The sequence below is a fragment of the Protopterus annectens genome, chromosome 15.part0 (assembly GCF_019279795.1).
Source record: "Protopterus annectens isolate FY-2018-M chromosome 15.part0, PAN1.0, whole genome shotgun sequence".
NCBI lineage: Eukaryota > Metazoa > Chordata > Ceratodontiformes > Protopteridae > Protopterus > Protopterus annectens.
In genome coordinates, this window is record NC_056749.1 from 263150668 (window position 1) to 263170667 (window position 20000).

Sequence of the window (20000 nt, forward strand, 5' to 3'; positions counted from 1 at the left end):
GATTTAAAGCTACACTGGAAACCACCTTTGGCATGAAGAAAGGATTAGTTTGTAGATAAACTCTGTCTTGATGAAAAATGAGGAAAGGTTCCACTGCCATAAGAGCATGTAATTCTGAAACTCTCCTAGCAGAAGTTATTGCCAGTAGCAGGGCGGTCTGCAGAAAAAGCTGGTTCAAAGGGAGGTAGTGTTAGTTTGTCCAAAACAAAGTTGAGGTCTCATGTTGGTGTAGGAGCTCTTCTAGGTGGTCTAATGTTTTTTGCCCCTCTGAGGAACTGCCTTAGGAGTGGGTTTGAAAATAAAGGTGGATTTGTCTTAGTGAGCTGAAACAGCTGAAGCATGGATTTTAATTGAGGAGAAGTAAAGTCCTTTATGTAACATCTCAGCTAACTACTGCAGAATGTGAGGCATATGAGGCGGAGTTGTGTCTTGACCCTTAGCTTGGTTCCAAGCAGAAAACCTTTTCCATTTGCCTGAGTAAGCATTCCTGGTGCTTGGCCTCCTGGCTTCTAGAATAACATCCAGCACGGCTTGTGAAAGAGGAGCTGGTTGGCTGCTTAATTTGCCATGCAGCCAGGTTTAAGGTTTTGATCTGGCTGTGTAGAATATGCTTGTCCTGCTGCGTGAGCAAATGAGGTATTTGAGGCAATATCCATTGTGGACTGAGCCATATTCTTCAATAGTGGGTACCAGTGCTGGCGTGGCTAGTCTGGGGCTATGAGAATCATTCAAGGTTTCTCCTTTTTGGCCTTCAAAAGAACCTTTGTGAGAAGAGGTAATGGAGGAAAGGCATATGCTGTCAGGTTTTTCCAACTGAAGGAGAGTGCTTCCACTTTCCAAGCTTGATGGTGGAATGTCCTTTTACAAAATGTTTTCAGCTGGTAGTTTTGAGGACTGGCAAACAGGTCTATATTTGGTAGGCCCCATCTTTGAGTTATCATTGCAAATACTTGTGGGTCTAGCTTCCACTCATGGGGATCCTTGATATTTCTTAGGTTGTCTGCCAATGTGTTTTTCTGCCCTGGCAGGAAGTGAGCTTGTAACTGGACTTGGCAGGCGAGAGCTGTGTTCCATAAGATTATTGCCTGCCTGCAAAGAGGATAGGAATGTGTGCCCCCTTGTTTATGTATCACATTACTGTGGTGTTGTCCGTCTTTATTGCCAGTTGTCCAGGTTGTAGTAGATCCTTGAAGGCTGTCAGAGCTTTCTGTACAGCTAGCATCTCTTTTTGGTTTATGTGCAGTTTTCTTTGTTCTGCAGTCCATAGGCCTTGAATGCATTGCCCTGCCATGTGTGCCCCCCAAGCATAATCTGAAGCATCTGTTGTGATAGTTTGCCTGGGTGGGGGCAAGGTGAAAGGCTGACCCTTGTTGAGGTGACATGCCTGTGCCCACCACAGAAATTCCTGTTGAAAGCAGGGAATGAGAGATATCACTGTGTCCAAGCTGTGGCTGTGTTGAGACTATACGCTTTTTAGGTACCATTGTAGTTTCTTCATATGCATTTTTGCAAATGATATTATCAAAATGCAAGATGCCATGAAGCCCAAAGCCTGCAGAATTTTTCTTGCAGTTAATTGGGTCTTTGTTGCCACTGTCTTGAAATACTGAGTCAGTTGTAATTGCTTGTCTGGTGTAAGATGAGCCTTCCGGGCCGTTGTTTCCAAGCTGGCACCCAGGAACGTCATTTTTTGTGAGGGTACTAGTTTTGACTTCTTTTCATTTACTATGTACCCCAGACAATTTAGTAGATGCTTCACAAAAGCCAGATGTTGTAAAAAGAATGTATTTTCTTTCTGCTTGGATGAGGCAGTCGTCCAGGTATGGATATATTTGAATTCCTCTGTCTGCAATATGCAATTACTGGTGCCAGGCATTTTGTGAATACTTTGGGTGCAGTAGATAAGCCAAAGGGCAGTGCAGAGAATTGATAAGTCGAACCTGCAATGAAACAGAGGTATCTTCTGCAACTTTGTCTGATAGGGACATGCAGGTATGCCTCCTTGAGGTCCAACGTTACCAGCCATGCTTCCTTGCCCAACATGGGAAGTAGCTGCTGTAGAGTTAGCATCTTGAATTTGGGAACTTGCAAATAAGTGTTGAGAATTGAAAGGTCCAGAATTTGTCTCCAAGCATTTTCTTTTCTGGGTACTAGGAAGAGTCTTGAGTAAAATCCTAGGCCTTGCTCTTGAGTTGGTACCCTTTGAATGGCTCTCATGGCCATGAGAGCTGTAATTTGTTTTTGAGCCTCTGCCCTTTGATTTTGTGGCAGGTTTGGCATTCCTCTTTTTATTGGCAAGGTGTGAAAGTGGAATCTGTATCCTCGTAAAATTATGTCTAGGACCCATTTGTCCTTTGTGACCATATGCCAGTTGTCTGCAAATAGTGCTAGTTTCCCCCCAGGGGGGCTGACAAAAGAGCTTTGTCTGGCCAGCTGAGGTGCAAGTCATGGAGTTTGCCTTCTGGTGGCTTGAGACCTGTCTTCTCCCTTCTGGGTTGGAGTGCCCCATTGGAGAGGTTTATACTGAGCTTGTGATTGTCCTCTGCCCCTTGGGTGCCTGTATTTACCCCTCTGAGGCCTGTCAGTGGCTGGAAAGGACCAGTTTTTTTGTTGGCCAGTTTCTGCTGAAGCGAGGGGGTTGTACCTGTAGGAAATCTTAGGAAATCTTTGACTGTCTGCATAGATTTTGCCTCATCTTCCATTTTCTTTAAAACTTCTGCTTTAACACCAAACAGAACATCCTGCTGTAAGGGAGCATCTAATAGTTTTGCTTTAACATGATCAAGCAGACTTTGTTCCTTAAACCAGGCATGCCTACGTAAAACTGAAACAGTGACAGCTGCTCTGCAGGAGGCCTCAAGAATCAAACCCACGTTGTAAGGTGCGTTTGCCCACCTGCTCAGTGGCGTGCAACAAATCCTGTACTTCTTTCAATTCAGATTGTTGAGGGAGGGTGGTTATCTTTTGTTTTAACTGAGAGATCAGAAATTGCTGATACTTAAGCATATGAAATTGACAGTTTAGAGCTCTCATAGCTAAAGTGGCTGAGGTGAAAACGTTTTCCCCCATCTGTCTAGTGCTTTGAATCCCTTTCAGAAGGTACTGGATTTTTAGCCATGGAAGCCTTAGCCCCCTTGGGACCCTGGGAGATAGTCTCTGGGTCAGCTACTGGGCTTTTGTAAAGAAAGTTGTGGGAATCAGGTACTCTGTAGTATGTCAGATTTGGCCGGAGCAGGAGGTAAAGAATCAGGGTTGAAACTGGAATCTAAATAGATATCATCCACAATGTCCAAAACAGGAGGGATGGCTAGAGGTCTGTGTTGGGGGAGAAAAAGAAAGCCTCTGAGCCTTTTCTTGGAATCAGAGTAATCCTGACCTTCCCAGTGAAAATGTTCCCTCAGTGTGTAAAGTTTTCCCAAAAGAGCAATCTTCTGGAGGGGAAGCTGAGGGAATAGAGTCCTCAGCATCAGAATCTTCATAAGGAGAGAAGGAATAGTCTTGGTCCTCAGAGGAATCCGAAGAAATAGACAGTTCAGAGGAAACAGATTCTTCCTCGTCTAGGCCTTTTGTCAGCAGGAGGCTGAGAACCCCTGATAAGAGAAATCAAATCTTCAGCATCTGTTTCTTAGGCATAGGGCCTTGAACAGGAGACTGAAGTGAAGCCTTTTTAGATTTGGAATGAGTCTTTGATTTGGAAAACGTTTTGACTGTAAGAGTCGTTGGTCTGAAAACGCCTTCAGAAGGCGATAGCGTTTCCGAAGTACCGACGTCCTTGGAAGGTAAATAGTCGGTAGGGCCTGAAGTAAAAGGCTGCGTCGGCCTAGTACATTCCGTCAAAATATCCATAGCGGTCTCTGGTTCCTGAACTGCGGTAGAGGCTGCGTCGGAGCCTCACTGTTAACTGGAGAACCGGAGACCGGATCAACCGAGGCCCCAGAATCGGGCTTAGGCCTGGGCTGTCGATCCTTATTCCTGCGCTTTTTGTGCATGCCGGTAGTCGTTGGCTCCAACGTCATATTATAATTAAATTTTCTGCCAGTAAGTGTCGTGCAAAATCAAATCGTCTTTTAAATAGTACGTTTATTAAATCTAGCACAAAAACGACAAGTGACGTTGTGATCAGGGCCTAGGCAAGGTATGCATTAAGAATGAAAATGCCTTGAGGTATTTGCTTCCCACAAGAAATACAATTAACTTTTTCTGACATCGGTCTGAGGCAAGAAAAGTTTCCCCAATGGGGGACTTAGCTTTATAGAAGACTTCCGTCTGAAATTCGAAAATCTCAGGAGTTGGCCGACCGGCACTTGCGAACTGCTTCTGCTTCGGGCACCGCGCGGCAAGAAAGACTTAAGAAAATGGTGTTGGTTGCAATATATGTACCCCTGGAGCACTGACGTCAGGGATGAGGTGACAGCAACCGACGTCGGACCAAGACTGTTTGTGGATATGGATAACAAAATACAGGTTTTTGTCCCTTTAGATTTATATACAGGTTAAGCATATTTGGTCATCAACCAAAGGAAAAGTAGTGTGTGTCCGTTTTCCATCACACAGAAGTTAGGCACTCAATCTTAATGGATGTGCAAGAGGCACTACATCTGGCCTCCTGTGGAGTCACAGCAGTGGGCATCTCCACAAAGCTGACATACCACAGATTCTTGCTACATCTTAGCAAATGCACAGAAAGTCAGACTTTGCAAAAGCAACCAGTTTCATTTTTTTTCTGCACTTTGGATCCAAGTGCAACATCAGAGGCAGTACGTTTCACCATTTTTTAAACAGCCACAGTCTTGAGACACTGGATTGCTAGACATGTATTGAAGGAAACTAACTTGGTCTAAAGGGTCTTAGAAAGAACAATAAATTTTAGTTACAATAATCATGTCCAGTGCCTAAGCAAAACACAAAGTGGAGGTCTTTCTGCCTTTCAGAATCACACTTCCCTCTTAGCAGACTTGAGCACATTTTTACAAATAAGAAAAAGAAAGCTGCCCAAGGGAGTACTTAACTGACTATCCTGGCAGTAACACATGACAAGTACTCGCATGTTAGAAAAGCTTCTGCCTTGGACAGATGGCAAGATAGTCTAAAGATCCCACTTTTATAAGTTCACTTATGTTCCATCTACGCCTGCAAGCTGAGGTTATATGCAGGACGTATGTGGAATCAAGGTTTTAGGCTTTGGTACCCCTGACTGACGTCAGATAACATTTGGCAGAATAACTCTAGCACTGGAGTACTGCAACAGTGATCTAGAGGAGGACACAACACAGCAGTTGTAGAAGTCCTTTGTAGAATACATTTACCACACCACATCCACCCTTCTTAAACACCAGTCCTGAATTGTTTGTGTCTTTCGGCTTTTCCCAGTTAGGGGTCGCCACAGCAGAACTCCAGTACGTTAATGATTGGTAGTGGATTTTTACGTAGCAGGTTACCAGCCCTGACGCACAACCTTCAATGAAGGCACACCCCATTCACGTATGCCTCCACACAGAAAAAGCTCTAGCTGAAAATTGAACGGGACAACGTCTTGCTATGAGGAGACAACGCTACCAATCCTAATAAAAAAAATCAACCCAGATGCCACAGCCAAAATTAGGGAAGAAAATTTTCCCGAACAGGGTACACTCCAGTTCCTGTACGTCAGAATTAAGTGACTACATGGAAGATTATACAAACTAAAAGTGACGTGAAAAGCACAGCAGATGTCCCCTTTTTGTTTTTTTTTTTTTTTACTATGTGAAGAAAGGTCTGAAATGAAGTAGGTGGATGTCGTCCTTATATTGGTATGCATGGACATATAATACAGAGGGCAATGATCCTGAACTTGAAAACCATGGTAGAGGGGGGCACCTAGTGCCCAAGCTCCAGGAGTGCTGCAACAGTAATTAAAACGAAAAAAGTAGCAAATTTTCCACTAACGGGCTTGCTTAGCACTACCATACCTAAACTAGAAAACAAGAAAAACTTAAGTGTTCCATTCTTGAACAGCAAAACCGTATCTTTAATTAAAGTAATGCACTGAACTAAAAATTCAAAAAATACTTACAGGATTATACTGAAGAGCAGAGACATATGCTTGCACTGCCCCCTCCATGTCTCCTGCTGCCACAAGAGCTGCAGCAAGGTTAATATAACCATCAATAAAGTCTGGCTTCAAACGTAGTGCATGGCGGTAGTGTTCAATGGCTTCTTGTAGTTGTCCTCGCTCCTTGAACACGTTTCCCAAGTTAGAATAGGCCTCGGCAAGCATAGGATTTTGCTTGATAGCTTGAGTACTGAAATGTGCAGACCTGTAAAAAGACAGGTAATTAAACAACCCTGTACAAAATTACACTTAAAAGTAGGTCAGCATCGAACATAATCCAGAGATAAACACTCAGGTTAGTTACTCTTGCTAAAAATCAGAAAACTACAACTTCAAAATGCAAGATCACAGTCAGTCTTGTCAAAGAACTTCAGAAAAACTTTCACCTCTGGTAAAAATTCTAGAATGCAAACATTTTCCCCATTCTTGAATTCACTAATAGGAAAGTACAGCTGTGCAAGTAAAACTTCCTATAAAATAGATGTTCTATTATACGACTGACCATTAACATTCAAAAACCAGCACACTAACTGGTCAGTGCAAACAGCATGCCCATTGTAAATAGAGCATATACCAATGGAAAAAAGTTTAGTCTGCTGGACTTTTTTCCCACTAATATATGCTATTAAAATTTTACTTTTTTTGTTTGTTATATAAATATAATTACAAAACCCGGAGACTTAAAACCAACATGAGACAGGACAGAGTCAAATACAAGGATAATCAGATACGTTACACAAAACCAGCAAAACGTACCCAATCATCCTTATTTTCTCTCTCCAGTTCATTTCAAATCTCAGGATTTCATTGCTTTAATTAAAAAAGCAATGAAGATCTTCCTTTCTCCGTTGCTTCTTTTAAACAGCACTAATGTACTATGCAAGTGTGGGATCACAAGTCACATGTGCAGTATAGCAGCACATCAGGGAAGCTCCAGGATACTGGGGAAAAAGCAGCAGAGCACCACAACACTGTTATTCAAGGACATTTAAGAAAAATGTTACTTTTCTTAATGTCATTGTATAATAGCGCTAACCTGTGGCTGGGTGTGGATAATGCTGGATTCACCCATGGCTGGCTTTCTTTGGTCAATCAGCCTTCACCCTCATGACGTTATCAAACCACTCCAACTACTGGTAAAATCCAGCATTACTCACATACACCCGTGGGTTACTGCTACAACAGATCACTGCTGCAGTAACCGAAGCCATGTGGGTATACTGCGATAGCTTAGGAAAGGGAAAAGGGAGGACAACTAAGATTGCAGGAACCTCTGAAGAATGGTCCAAGCATAGTCTGCTCTGAGCTTGGAAAAGGAATTCAGTTTCTAGTGCTTCGTGAAAATGTGCACAGATGACCATGTTACTGCCTCTAAAATACTTCTCAATCCACATCTTTCCAGAAAGCCACTGAAGCCAAAGCCCTTGTGGAATGGGCTGCAACCCTGCCTGGAAGTGGCTTCTTATAGTGAATATAACAAAAAGGCAATAGCATGAAACACACACCCGAAAATGGTCTTTTGAAATTGCCAGTCATTTCCTCTTACTTTCCTATTACTGAAACAGAGGATCAGCATTCCTGAAGATTCAAGTTTTGACTAGGCAGCTTCTGAGCTATCTGTGGATATCGGACTTGTGAAGGATTTTCTCTCCCTTGTTCCCACGTTCAGGAACAAAGGTCTTGTGTACTTATTGGGACTTTACTTCTCTGGTCTATCTGGACACTGGAACAAGAGAACTGGTTCATTGGGCACCATCCAATGACTGCAATCAACTACTGACATGCTTGAGCTCCTTCCTACCCATAACAGAATTACAGATATATTATGTCAGCATCCTCCAGATAAAGTAATTCCCCTATTCTAAAACAGCTAGCTTTAAAGAAAAAAATTTGACATTCTATACACCCAAAATATCACTTCAAATCTCTTGGGGAAAGTACAATGTTTTTTGGGGGGGACAGGGTTGCCCTTACTTCTTTAATGTACTGTGCTCTAATCTGGCATTCAAAGTACATTTGTGGGGAGTCAGAAGCTGCCTGCTCAATTTGTCCACAATCATGTTGTATATCCCAGGTATGGGTGCTATGAGATGACACTGCAAAGCAAATACCCATTCGCACAATCTCACTGCTTCTCTGCAGTGGGTAGGTTTTAATTACCCCTTTCTTTTTAACATACCATCCTACCACTTTGTCTGACTGAATGGAAACTGCACCTTAAGTACATCCTGAAATGCTTGCAACAGTAGGTAGACTGCCCACAATGACTGCACTGATGTGCAGGGAATAGCTCTTCTGTACTGCATTATCAGTGCACTTTGTTCAAGTAGTGCCCCCGCCTGATGGAAGACATCTGTAGTTGCTGTGGGAAAACGGCTTGGTAAAGTGATCCATCAGTTAAATTATGTGTATGGTTCCACTATTGTAAACTTTCTTAAAGCCTTTGACAAACTGATTGCAAGACACAGGTTGATAGGATTGGTCCCACAGAGTTCAAGGCTTCCAATGCAATATCTTAAAGTTGAGCTTGCCATGAGGAACCATTTAGATCAAAGCATCAATTAACCCTAGTACCTTTATTACGCTAGGTGGCCTGTCCTGAATAAGAAATGTGACCTTATGCCCACAGTTCTTGCACTTCCCGAATCAGTTTACCTTTTTTTCTCTGTCATAAAGACAATCACTACAAGACATAACCACTAGGGAGCTACAAGCTGCAACAGAGGGAGAAGCAGAAGAAATAGCCTTAAGCCTATGATGATGTGACTAGATAAAAACAGACTAAGACTGAAAGGATGAAGATAGAAATAAAAAAAGGGGGGGGGGGATAAAGGCTGACTAAGTACACTAACTTCCTTCTCTACCAAAGAAAAACTTAAGTCAATCCTGAAGCACTACATGTCAAGAGACTTTTTAGTCTTAATTGCAGCAATGAGATTTGGAAGAGTCAGGAAAGGATTATAGGTATGAAGCTAGAGCTTGTGAATTATTCATTGTCATTACTATTGTGTGCTAAAGGCCTAGTACTGCAAGTTCTGTACCAGGACAGGACCTGACAAATCTGGGAGATCAGTCTGGTTTAAAGTAAATTCACATCGCTTTAGGCATAGAAGTAAGGTGTGTGCAAGAAATCCCTTACTTGTCTGACACCCAAGGCAAGGATGAGTTTACTCAGACGCTTTCATAACAGATGTTAGACTAATGTCCTAGATTACATCAGATAAAACAGTCTCAAGTAAAGAATTAGAAGTCAGCCTCATGAGCTGATTCAAATAGTGCACAAGTAAACTTCTCAAGCACAAAATTCAAATCACAAGGAGAGCTACTTGTTTCCGGGGTAGATGGAGTATGTAACACCTCTTTCAAAAATGGTTTAACTTGGACATTACTTGGGGGGGGGGGGGGTCTAAGGACAGACTAGCAGAATTGGTTAACAAATGGATCCTGGATTTAGGAATATTACAGGCCATTGGACAGAAGATAAGAATCAAGAACCAGATGCAGCAGAGGCCTGAAAAGGATCCTAATTCTTTGACTGGCACCAACTAAAAAATCTTTTCTACTTATTCATACATGATTCTTTAGTAATAGGGTTTTTCACCTCCTTCAGTAGCTGCTGCATGGCAAAGGTGCCCAAAATGAACAGATTGGGGTGATCAAATGCCCAGTCTTGAGCAAATATCTTCAGTCTGTGGGGAAGCTTGCGGTAACCCCCCCCCCCCTTAAACAAAATGAAAAGGAAAACGTTGTTGCCTTAGTCAAAAGGGATTCATTAGCACAATTTTGCAGTGTCCTGGTTCTTATGAAGAACCCTGGATATCAGTGGAAAGGGTGGAAAAGCGTAGACGAATATTCTCTTCAATGGGACTAAGAAAGCTCTTCCAAGCATTTTTGAAACTAGTACTGGAATGGAATTTCTTTGTCTGTTCCAAAGGGAGGCAAAAAAACAGAGGCGTCTCCCCACAGTCTGATCAATTCTTGGAACACCCCAGGTTAAAGATAACAAAAAGTTGCCACAATGGGGGGGGGGGGGGGGTTGCGGCCTTGCTGAGTTTGTCTGCAATAATGGTTTTCCTGCGACAGGAACTATGAAGTCTGAATAGTCATAATGATCAGAGTTGCTACCTACCATGCTATCACTATAAGGTAGGCAAAATCTGGACCCCTCCAGTTATATAACATCACTGTGGTGTTGTCTGCACCCCTAGAGACTATAGGGACAAAAAATGATTCAAGGCCTTTAAAGCATGGACACTCCCAAAATTTCTCATGCATTCCTGCCTACAGGATCACAGATCGTTTAATTTTCCTATTTTTAAAATGGGTCCAACCCCTCTAGTCTCTTCAGATCTGGGTAGGCAAGGAAGAATGGAAGACCTGAACTGCAAGCTATATGACTGGTCAACCACCCAATGTCTCATCAAAAATCCCCTAAAAGGGATCTGAAAGGGGAAGGGATGCAGATGCAGTACCCAGACTGATAAGGTCATCACTGGGTTTCTCTCACATAGTCAAGCAAGGGGAAAAAATAGAACCATGGATACCCTATACACCAGAATCATGAGAAACTCCCTTGCAGATGCCCAATTGTGACCTAAGAAACCCAGGAAGTACGGAAGCATGTCTACTTTCTCTGGAGGAAAGACTACTGAAGAGGTTACTTAATAAAGGCTTCTGCATACTCTGGAGGGGGAAACTTATCTCTGGGTGGGAAGAGGACTGAGATTAGTTAAGATCTGAAGTTGAACAACAGTATTACAACAAAAGGTGGGGGGGAAAAAAAAGAAGTTATGTCCTTACCATAACGTTCCATGTGAGTTGTTCATCTCACCTTTTGTTCTTACACGTGGGTCGGAGCCAATCCCTCGGTTCCGAATCGGCCGCTTTTCAAGCAGACTCTCAGAGAAGCTCGAGACCTAGTGTATATCCCATGATGCTCTACTGTACATCCCCAGATCTAGTGTGCTGCAACCAAGACAGCCTACTGACAGAATAAGACTATGGAGTCTACCTGCTTAGATAATTATAACAGTAAAAGGAAACAAGTAGAGTAGGAATGTATTAACAGACTGACAACTGAACCAATCCTCAAAGGCAACCATCTCCTCGACTGGAGGGGGAAGGTGGGCGGGAATTTAAGAACAAAAGGCGAGATGAACTCACATGGAATGTTATGGTAAGGACATAACTTCTTTATGTGAAGTTGTTCTATCTCGCCGTTTTGTTCTTACACGTGGGTAGCGTCCCAAGCACCCTAACCCTGGGTGGCTCACGGAAGAACATTCCTGAGCACAGTGGAACCAAACGTAGCCCTGTCCCTGGAGGTCCTATCCACTTTGTAATGAGCAATAAACGTGTGAGGTTTTGACCATGTGGCAGCTGCACAGATGGTATCTAAAGGCAAGCAAGCTGCATGAGCCAATGATGTAGAAACAGCTCGGGTAGAGTGGGCTTTGATGTTAGTTTCTAATGGTTGATTCGAGGAAGCATAAATGAATCTGATGCAGTCACAGCCACTTGGATAGTGTGGTTTTTGACACTGCGAAACCTTTCTTATTGTCTGCATAAGAAACAAAGAGTTGATCCGATTGTCTGAAATCCTTCGTTCTATCTAGATAGAACCTCAGTTGTCTATGTACATCAAGCTTGTGTAACATGTATTCCAGTTTGTGGGTATGATGTTTAAAGAAAGTTGGGAGCTCAATGGACCGATTTAAGTTATTTTCTGAAGCGATCTTGGGAAGAAAGGTAGGATTAGTCCTGAGGGATACCCTATCAGGGTGAAAAATCAAGTATGGGGGTTTGGAAGACAAGGCCTGAAGTTCAGAGACCCTACGTGCAGATGTAATGGCTACCAGGAATAAAGTTTTCCAAGACAAAAACTTTAAATGGCAAGATGAAGCAGGTTCAAAGGGGGTGAGCATCAGTTGGGATAAAACCAGATTCAAATTCCAGGGGTAGACAGGATGCCTAATAGGTGGCCTGAGGTGGTGGGTTCCTTTTAAAAATGCTTTACTTAGTCTGTGTGACAATGTTGGAGCCGTTAAAGCCTACATGGAAGTTTGAGATAGCAGCCAATTGAACTCTAATGGTGGTAGCAGCCACGCCATCATAGAACAAGTAAGACAAGAACTCTAAGTTGGTATGGACAGGTGCTACATAATGGTCAGTGTCATGTTGAGAAACCCAGTGAACAAACAGTTTGCATTTGCCATTATATAGTTTCCTGGTGGACAGTTTATGAGAGGAAACTATAATGTGTTGGACCGCAGCAGACAAATCTTGTGACCTGGCTAATGTGGGAATTGGAGCAGACAAGCTGTCAGTTTTAGGGAAGTGAGGGAGGGATAGAAAACTCCCGACAAATGAGTCAGATGATCTGGCACTGGGACCAAAATCCATGGTTCTTCCAGTTGATACTTCCGCAGGAAGGGAAACCAAATCTGTCAAGGCCAAGACGGGGCTATCAAGATCAGTCCTTCCCAGACTTTTGGCTTTCTGCATGAATTTGAGAATTAGGGGTATCTGCGGAAAGGCATACAGGAGGCCCGGGGGCCAATCGTGTACGAGCACGTCCCTGGGTTTGTTCCCCGGTGGGGGATAAAGGGCAATGTAGCTGCTGCATTTGGCATTCATCGGAGATGCAAACAGGTCGCGGCAAGGCTGGCCTCATCTGCGGAAAAAGTTGCCCACTACCTGTTTGAGAGACCACTCGTGGGGCAAAAGCATGGTTCTGCTTAGTTTGTCCGCTATCACGTTGGATGACCCCGGGATGTGCGTTATCAGAAAGTGTCTGGTGGATACAGCCCATTGCCAAATCCTTAAGGCCTCCCGGCATAAAGGGTATGATCTGTCCCCCTTTGTTGATGTACCAGACAACAGACATGTTCGTCCGTCTGGATAGCAATTGTACTTGGAGGAAGAGAGTCGTGAAAGTGGTGCAACGCTGGGAACACCACTCTCAGCTCTAGGATATTTATATGCAAGTGTGTTTCTATGATTGACCAAGTGCCTTGGACAGTCTTTCCATGAAATAGCCCCCCCCCCCCCCCCCCACCCTGTCAGGGAAGCATCCGTGGTCACTGCGGCTGTGGGTTGGGGAAGAATGAAGGAACGACCCATTACCACTTGGTTGCTGTTCAACCACCAGCTGAGATCCTTCTTGCAAAGATTGGTTAACCTGATCTCGTGAGACATGGGTATTTAAGACCATTGTGCGAAGAGCAACCACTGGAGTATTCACATGTGCATGCGGCCTAATGGGACTGCTATCCATGTGGCTGCCGTGGTTCCTAAAAGTTGTAGTATCTGGGACACTGGTGAGTTATTGCGGGCTAAGAGACTGGAAACTTGATTTCTTAAAGTTACGATTCTTGCGTTGACTGTGTCCAGTTCTGCCCCTATAAATGTAATAAGCTGCGAGGGAGATATCGCAGATTTTTCGAAGTTTAGGGTTATGCCCAACTGGGAACAAAAGGTCTATGTGTAGTCTCGTTTGGATTAGTTGATGACTGGAGGTGGCGGTGAGGAGCCAGTCATCCAGATATGGAAACAATGAATCCCAACCTTCTCAGGTGAGCCGTGACCTCTGCCATACATATAGTGAACACCCTGGGGACTGTGGTGAGGCCAAACGGCAGGGCTCTGAATTGGTAATGACTGGCTCCCAACCAGAAACACAAGTGATCACTGGATGATCTGTCCATTCTGATGTGATAGTAAGCATCCCGGAGATCTATAGAGCACATCCAATCGCCCCGTTGATAAGAAAGGGAGAATCGACTGCAGCGTGACCATCTGGAACTTTGCCTTCTTGACGAAGGTGTTGAGTTTGCTGAGGTCTAGTATGGGCCTCCAGACCCTGTTTTCTTTGAACTAAAAAGAACCTCGAGTAAGTTCCGGATCCTATTTGGTCTGCCGGGACTGGCTGGATGACTCTTGTTGAGCAGCTTTTTGATTTCTATGGCTGCTAATTTTCTGAGTGGGTGGTAAGTCTGGGATCCTTGCACATATAGGTGGGGTTTTTATAAAGGGGATGTAATAACCTCTGGTAATGATGCTTTTTACCCAAGAGTCCGTTGTAATGTTTAGCCAGGTGTATGGGTATAAAGCCAAGCGGCCCCCAACTGCCTCCAGAGTAGGACAGCCGGGCTTCCTTTCAGGAATGCTGATAGGGCTTTACCAGAGAACTGGTCCCAGTCGCCCTGGTTCTGCAGACAGACTCTGCCGTTTGGACGTGGTCTTCCATTTCTACGCCCTCCTCTGCCTCTAGAGGGGGGTATCGGTAGGTGTGTTTTGGAAAGCTCGTTGAGGTTTTCGGAACCACACTTTTCCACTTCGTTGCCCTTTGGGGTACGGTCTGGTTGGAGTGGAAAAACTGACCCCTACAGCAGACAGTCTTCCCTTCCTGTTCACACCTAGTGTCTCCTTAACTTTGAAGACAAACAAGGCTGACCCATCGAATGTGGTATTGAAGATTTAAAGGCTTCCGCAAAGGAGCAAAGGCGCATCCAGGATTGCCTCCGAAGAGCTATCACTGAGCCTGCTGCCCTACTCGATCCATCGGCCGCATATGAAATGGGGCGCATGGATGAGTTTACTATTGAATTGAGGGTGTTGAGTTGTGCAGTCACCTTTTCCAAGACTCGGCTGTATTACCCTGAAGAGCATCTCCCAGCTCTTTTAGGAGATCTCGTTGAAGGCAGCTAAAATGTGTCAGGTAGTTGAGCGACCTCATGGAAAATGCCGCAGAACTAAATATGCGTTTCCCATATCCGTCCATCTTCCTAGAATCTCTATTAGGAGGATGGACAGCCGAAGAGGTTTCCGACATCACTTTCTTGGTGGCCGCCACCACCACCATGGCATCAACTTTTCATCAGAAAGGCTTTGTCAGTGGGGGAAGTAATAAATTTATTGGGCCTCCGTGGGACCGGTTCCACTGAGTCAGGGGATTCCCACACCCTTAGAGCAACCAGTTCCATCAGTTCATCGAAGGGTGGCGTAACCCAGGTGGATGGTTGAGATCCGAAGGCCTTAAGAACAGACTCGTCCTCAAAAGGGGCAAGGGACTGCCAATCACCCCTCTGCCTTAAGATTTCCAATATGTCTGCGAAGGAGACATCTTCTGAGGGGGACCGTGGGGACCCTTCAGATTCCTCCAAGTCTGTACCCGATGTTGAGATTCCTGTGGGGAATCCAAGTGCCTCCTCTTGAACAATTTCTTGAACAATCTCTTCATAGGGACTTCATCGGTGGGGGCGTCTGGTGAGGTTCCCAGAGAGGAGGGGTCACCAAATGAGAATGCCTGAGGCCCTGGATCTCGACGCTTTGTGGGGATCTGCAGGGAAGAGGTAGAAAGAGGCCCCTTTGGGGAAGGTGTAGACAGATCTGAGGAGGTAGTGGTCTTGGCAGACTTGACCTTCCTCATGGCATCGAAGGCACCAGAATCCCGGTCCGAGAAGTCAGTCGGCTCCGAAGAGACCGGTAGCTCTCCCCGGATTGAGACCCCGTGCTCCAATCTAGAGGACTGAGCAGAGGCCACCTGCGCCGAAGCCCCAAGTGGAAGAGTCTGAACCGAAGTATTGGTTCGACTCTCCACACCGGAGCCAGCGAGGGACCGTCGGCCCCGAGATTCCTCGGTCGGAACCGAAGAGGAGATAAAGGTCGATTGAGCCAAGGGAGGAGGATCAAACCTCTGCTCCAAGAGTTCTACCAATATCGATTCCGTGTGACCCGACTCCGAACGCTCGATTGGCTTCGGAGGAGGAGGTGGAGAAGCCAAGGGGGGCATTTCAGGCTTCGAAGCAGAGTGGATCGAAGCAGATAGAGAACCCGGCCCTGGGCAAATTTCTAAGAGCCTCTTAACCACTCGGTCCAGGTCCACATCGGAAAGCCTGGAAGAATGAGTCGAGGGATGGGTCGAAGGGGACGAAGATGGAACCGATTGAAGAATTGGAGACGGAGGAGTCTCCAATATCGGTTCCACAACTGGACCCAGAGGCAAGGACTCGATACAAGGCTCCAAGGACTGTGGAGCCGATGCACTAACCATGCTTGAGGAACTCTGAGCCGATGACTTTGGCTCAGAGGACCCTTTGGAAGACTTCAACCCCTTCGAAGCCTTGGAATAGGTATCAGCCTCATCTAAAGAAGCCTGAAATTCAGATTTTAGGAGTCCTCTATCCACCAATTTCCTGCGACTTTCCAGGAGGACCCTGGCGCTAAAGGAATGGCAGATAGAGCAAACCTCTTGTAAGTGTACCGAGCCTAAGCAGTAGACACAGGTCGAGTGATTGTAACAGACATTTTCTGACCACACTCTCACCTTTTAAACCCTGATTTTTGTTTCTCAGATTTTTGTTTCTCAGACATGGTTTAACAATAACACACACTACGATATGGTTAAAGATATGTATAAATGTATATATCTTAACAGTCTACTAAATCACGCTAAGTATAGAGTTTTAAAAGTGTAACAAACTACTATTAGCTAAGGTATATAGAACTACCACTAACTATATATATATATATATATATATATATATATATATATATATATATATATATATATATATATATATACATACATATATATATATATATATACACACACATATACATACACACAAAACGGCTGACAGAGCCCTGTCACGCCCAAGGAAAAGCCAAAGACCTGAAGAAAAGGAAGTATTTAACGTTCTAAGAATCTAACTAACCAAAATCCTAACACTATACTATTAAACACTCTCTATACATATAATATTTAGACACAAATAACAAATTTTTGAGAAAAAAGTTAATTAGAAATTTAAATTCACTGGCCTGAGCCAACTCCGACGAGCTGTTGATCCGTTGCAGCGGCAAACTAGATCTGGGGATGTAAAGTAGAGCATCATGGGATATACATTAGGTCTCTAGCTTCTCAGAGAGTCTGAACTTGAAAAGTGGCCGATTCAGAGTCGAGGGATCAGCTACGACCCACGTGTAAGAACAAAACGGCGAGACAGAACAACTTCACATGCGTTTTATCTTCACTTTGGAACCCACACTAAGTCCCTTTGAAAAGCAGAGAGTCCAATTCCAGCTGCCAATGTTTATCTTAAGAATTTGCACTGGTTGTGAAGAAATGGACACTTATTAGTGCTAGCATGTTTAAGTGTTTGTACATAATTTCAGATTAACCTATGTATTATATGCCAGCATGACTAGCTATGACATTGTGAATAAGTTCTTACTGTCTCAGAAACAGCTGATCTGCAGAATAGGTCATCACAATGTTGAAAGCTGCTGTGTTACTGTCACAAGCTGAAAGACAGGAAGAAACTTTATCAGATGCTGGTTGACTTTCAAAATATGAAATAAAAGTTAGGATTAGAACTAAAAAAACTAGAATAGTTGTGACAGGCTAGTCTATAAGAGCCTGCTGAAGACGGTTGTCAGTTACAGAAGTCAGTTGTTAGTTCAGTTATCAATTATGCTGTGCAGTAAATACACAATGACTCCAAGAACTTTAAGCCTGCCTTTGCTCTACTGTAATAATTTAGTTAAGATTAGGGACAGTGTTCTTTGGTCAGATAGAAGTTTTTCTGAATGCTGGATTTCTATCCTACAACATTGGTTTCATTTATCTGGAGACAGCGTTCAGTTTATTGGAAATTACTGTTTTATATTATTTTTAATAATTTTGTTCATTATTAAATATTTTTACTACCTTACGTTGTGGGTGGTCAATCAGTGCTATATTGATCTGTGCGCGCTTACACTTCCTTGATAACTTCTCAAGCCACTCCATGCCCTTTTAAAGGGGTGTTCAATTATGAAAATATTAAAATATACAGTAGCAAATGACCTAAACAGCCAGGCCTTTGAAGACACTACACTGATTGGTGGCAGCATTACCATACTACTTTGAGGAAAGGAACAAAACTGGAAATCTGTGTCAAGACATTCTCAGAAGTGTTTGGATGTGTGATATTTAAGTGCGAGTGCATCAGAGGTCTTAAACGGGGACACACTGCTCTGAAGGGTATAATGACAAGTTACACTAGGGATGGACAAAAGTATACATTCCAGTCCCAGGCTATAGGGCATGTTCCTGTTGCGCGTTAAGGGGTAAATTGTAAAATTTTATTCCCGTTTAAATGACAGTCTCACACTGGAGGCAGTAGGGAGGATTGAAGATCTTTAGTTACTGACGCAGGATAGTAGGGGACGTCACATTATTGTTGACAGTCTGATAGGGTATAGTCAGACATCACATTTAGTGGCAGTTCAGTGGGATATTATCTGGACGTGACAATGGCAGTTTAAACATGCATCCCAAGTTTCCATTTCTACACTGTTTGTTGCCTGATGAATTTCTAAAAAATGTGGGGAAGCATTGTGCTTTTAATGTAAAATACTTCACTGTTTTAAAAGAAATACATGTAGGCGCATAGTATCTTTCTCTTAAGAGCTGGACAAATTATGCTCAAAGGGTTCCATACCTGTTCATCTGGAAAAAACAGTAACTAAGATGTTAGAGAATTATAACTTTAAGGCAACTATTAGACATTCATTATTAAATTTACTGCTTGATATCACCTACAGTGGAGCCAGGTCATCTATTTTGGTCGCTAGTGACAGCAGAACAGTTATAACTATATACATATTTTAAATGGGGCCCCAAAATAATTCCTCTTCACTCAACACGGCCCAAGCAAGCCAAAAGGTTGGACACTCCTGGTGTTCACCATTTGAGGGGCTGGTTCTCCCTTGCTTCCTAAATGAAGGTCCTGTGTGAATCCTATTTCTAGCCATCTCTGGGGTGTAAACATGCTCCATCTATCAGCAGTGGCCCTAAGACCTGATCTTCAGAGCAAAACTCATCTGATAAGAGTTTGAGGACCAATTTTCCATCAAGTGTCTTCGCCTTAATAATCTGAAGTAGCAGCTCCATCAGTCTATCGGACTCCACTGACATTTTGTCAGGCTGAGGAAAAATGAAGGGCCACTGCAGACTCGCCCACCAGAGGAGGAAACACTGGCAGGCGGGGCTCTTATGGTTTTGGAGTAGAAGCAGCAGCAGGTCTAAAGTACCCAAACAGTTGGAAGGCAAGTTGTCAGACAAGTGCTCATAAGCCGCACAAGACTTGTCCCACACAGTCCCTCTTCAAAAGTGAATGCACAAGCACTACACAAAAAAAAAAATCACAACTCCAAGACCCTTTTACAGGAGCAGCAAAAGAAATAAAATGGTTGAAAAATCTGCAAGCAGCAAAATAATGAAGGTCAAGTTGTAATAAAATATACATAAACACCAACACACACACAGTCTGAAGTACATACTTCAGTTAAAATGTCTCAATAGTACATTTTCTCATAAAACAGCCCACAGCAGTTTAAAAAAAATTCAGATAAAACTGGCTTACAAAAAAAAAGTTATGGCATCTAGATCCAAGTAGGTCATTATTCGACTATATTCAGCCTTCAGACTCATCACAGAGAACAATTCCCCATTTGTTACACATATAACCAAGCACATCTAACAAGTGGAAGGTCCACTGAGGTTAATCACTAAAAAGAATACAAGGCTTAAGAAAAAGTCCAATGCAGACAGTCTCAAAGCTATATAACTTTTATTCAGTCTCCTAAAGCCTGTTGAGTGGAGATCTATGCCTGGTGTACAAGGTACTGACCGCCACACAGATGGCCCTTCCTGCATATTGGCAAAACAAACAGAATTATCCATTCTAAACACTTCTACCTTGCCTGTGACATAAGACCTGCTGCAGAGACCTTACTATGGAACAGGCTTCCCATCCATGTGAAGCTGAGTTACTCTCAAATCCAAATCAAGTGCAACTTGGACAAATGGATGGGGAATGACACCTACATCTCAAATGGAAGCAAGCAGCCTTTAACACAG

At 43.6% G+C, this 20000-nt stretch overlaps 1 protein-coding gene across 1 annotated transcript in view; it reads right to left on the bottom strand.

Annotated features, from left to right (window-relative positions):
• OGT (O-linked N-acetylglucosamine (GlcNAc) transferase) overlaps nt 1-20000 on the bottom strand; it is a 2411396-nt gene that overhangs the window by 1905550 nt on the left and 485846 nt on the right. The window contains exon 3 of the mRNA XM_044057256.1: nt 6053-6296. Within this exon, the coding sequence (XP_043913191.1) occupies nt 6053-6296 (244 nt within the window). The remainder of the gene's footprint in view (nt 1-6052; nt 6297-20000) is intronic.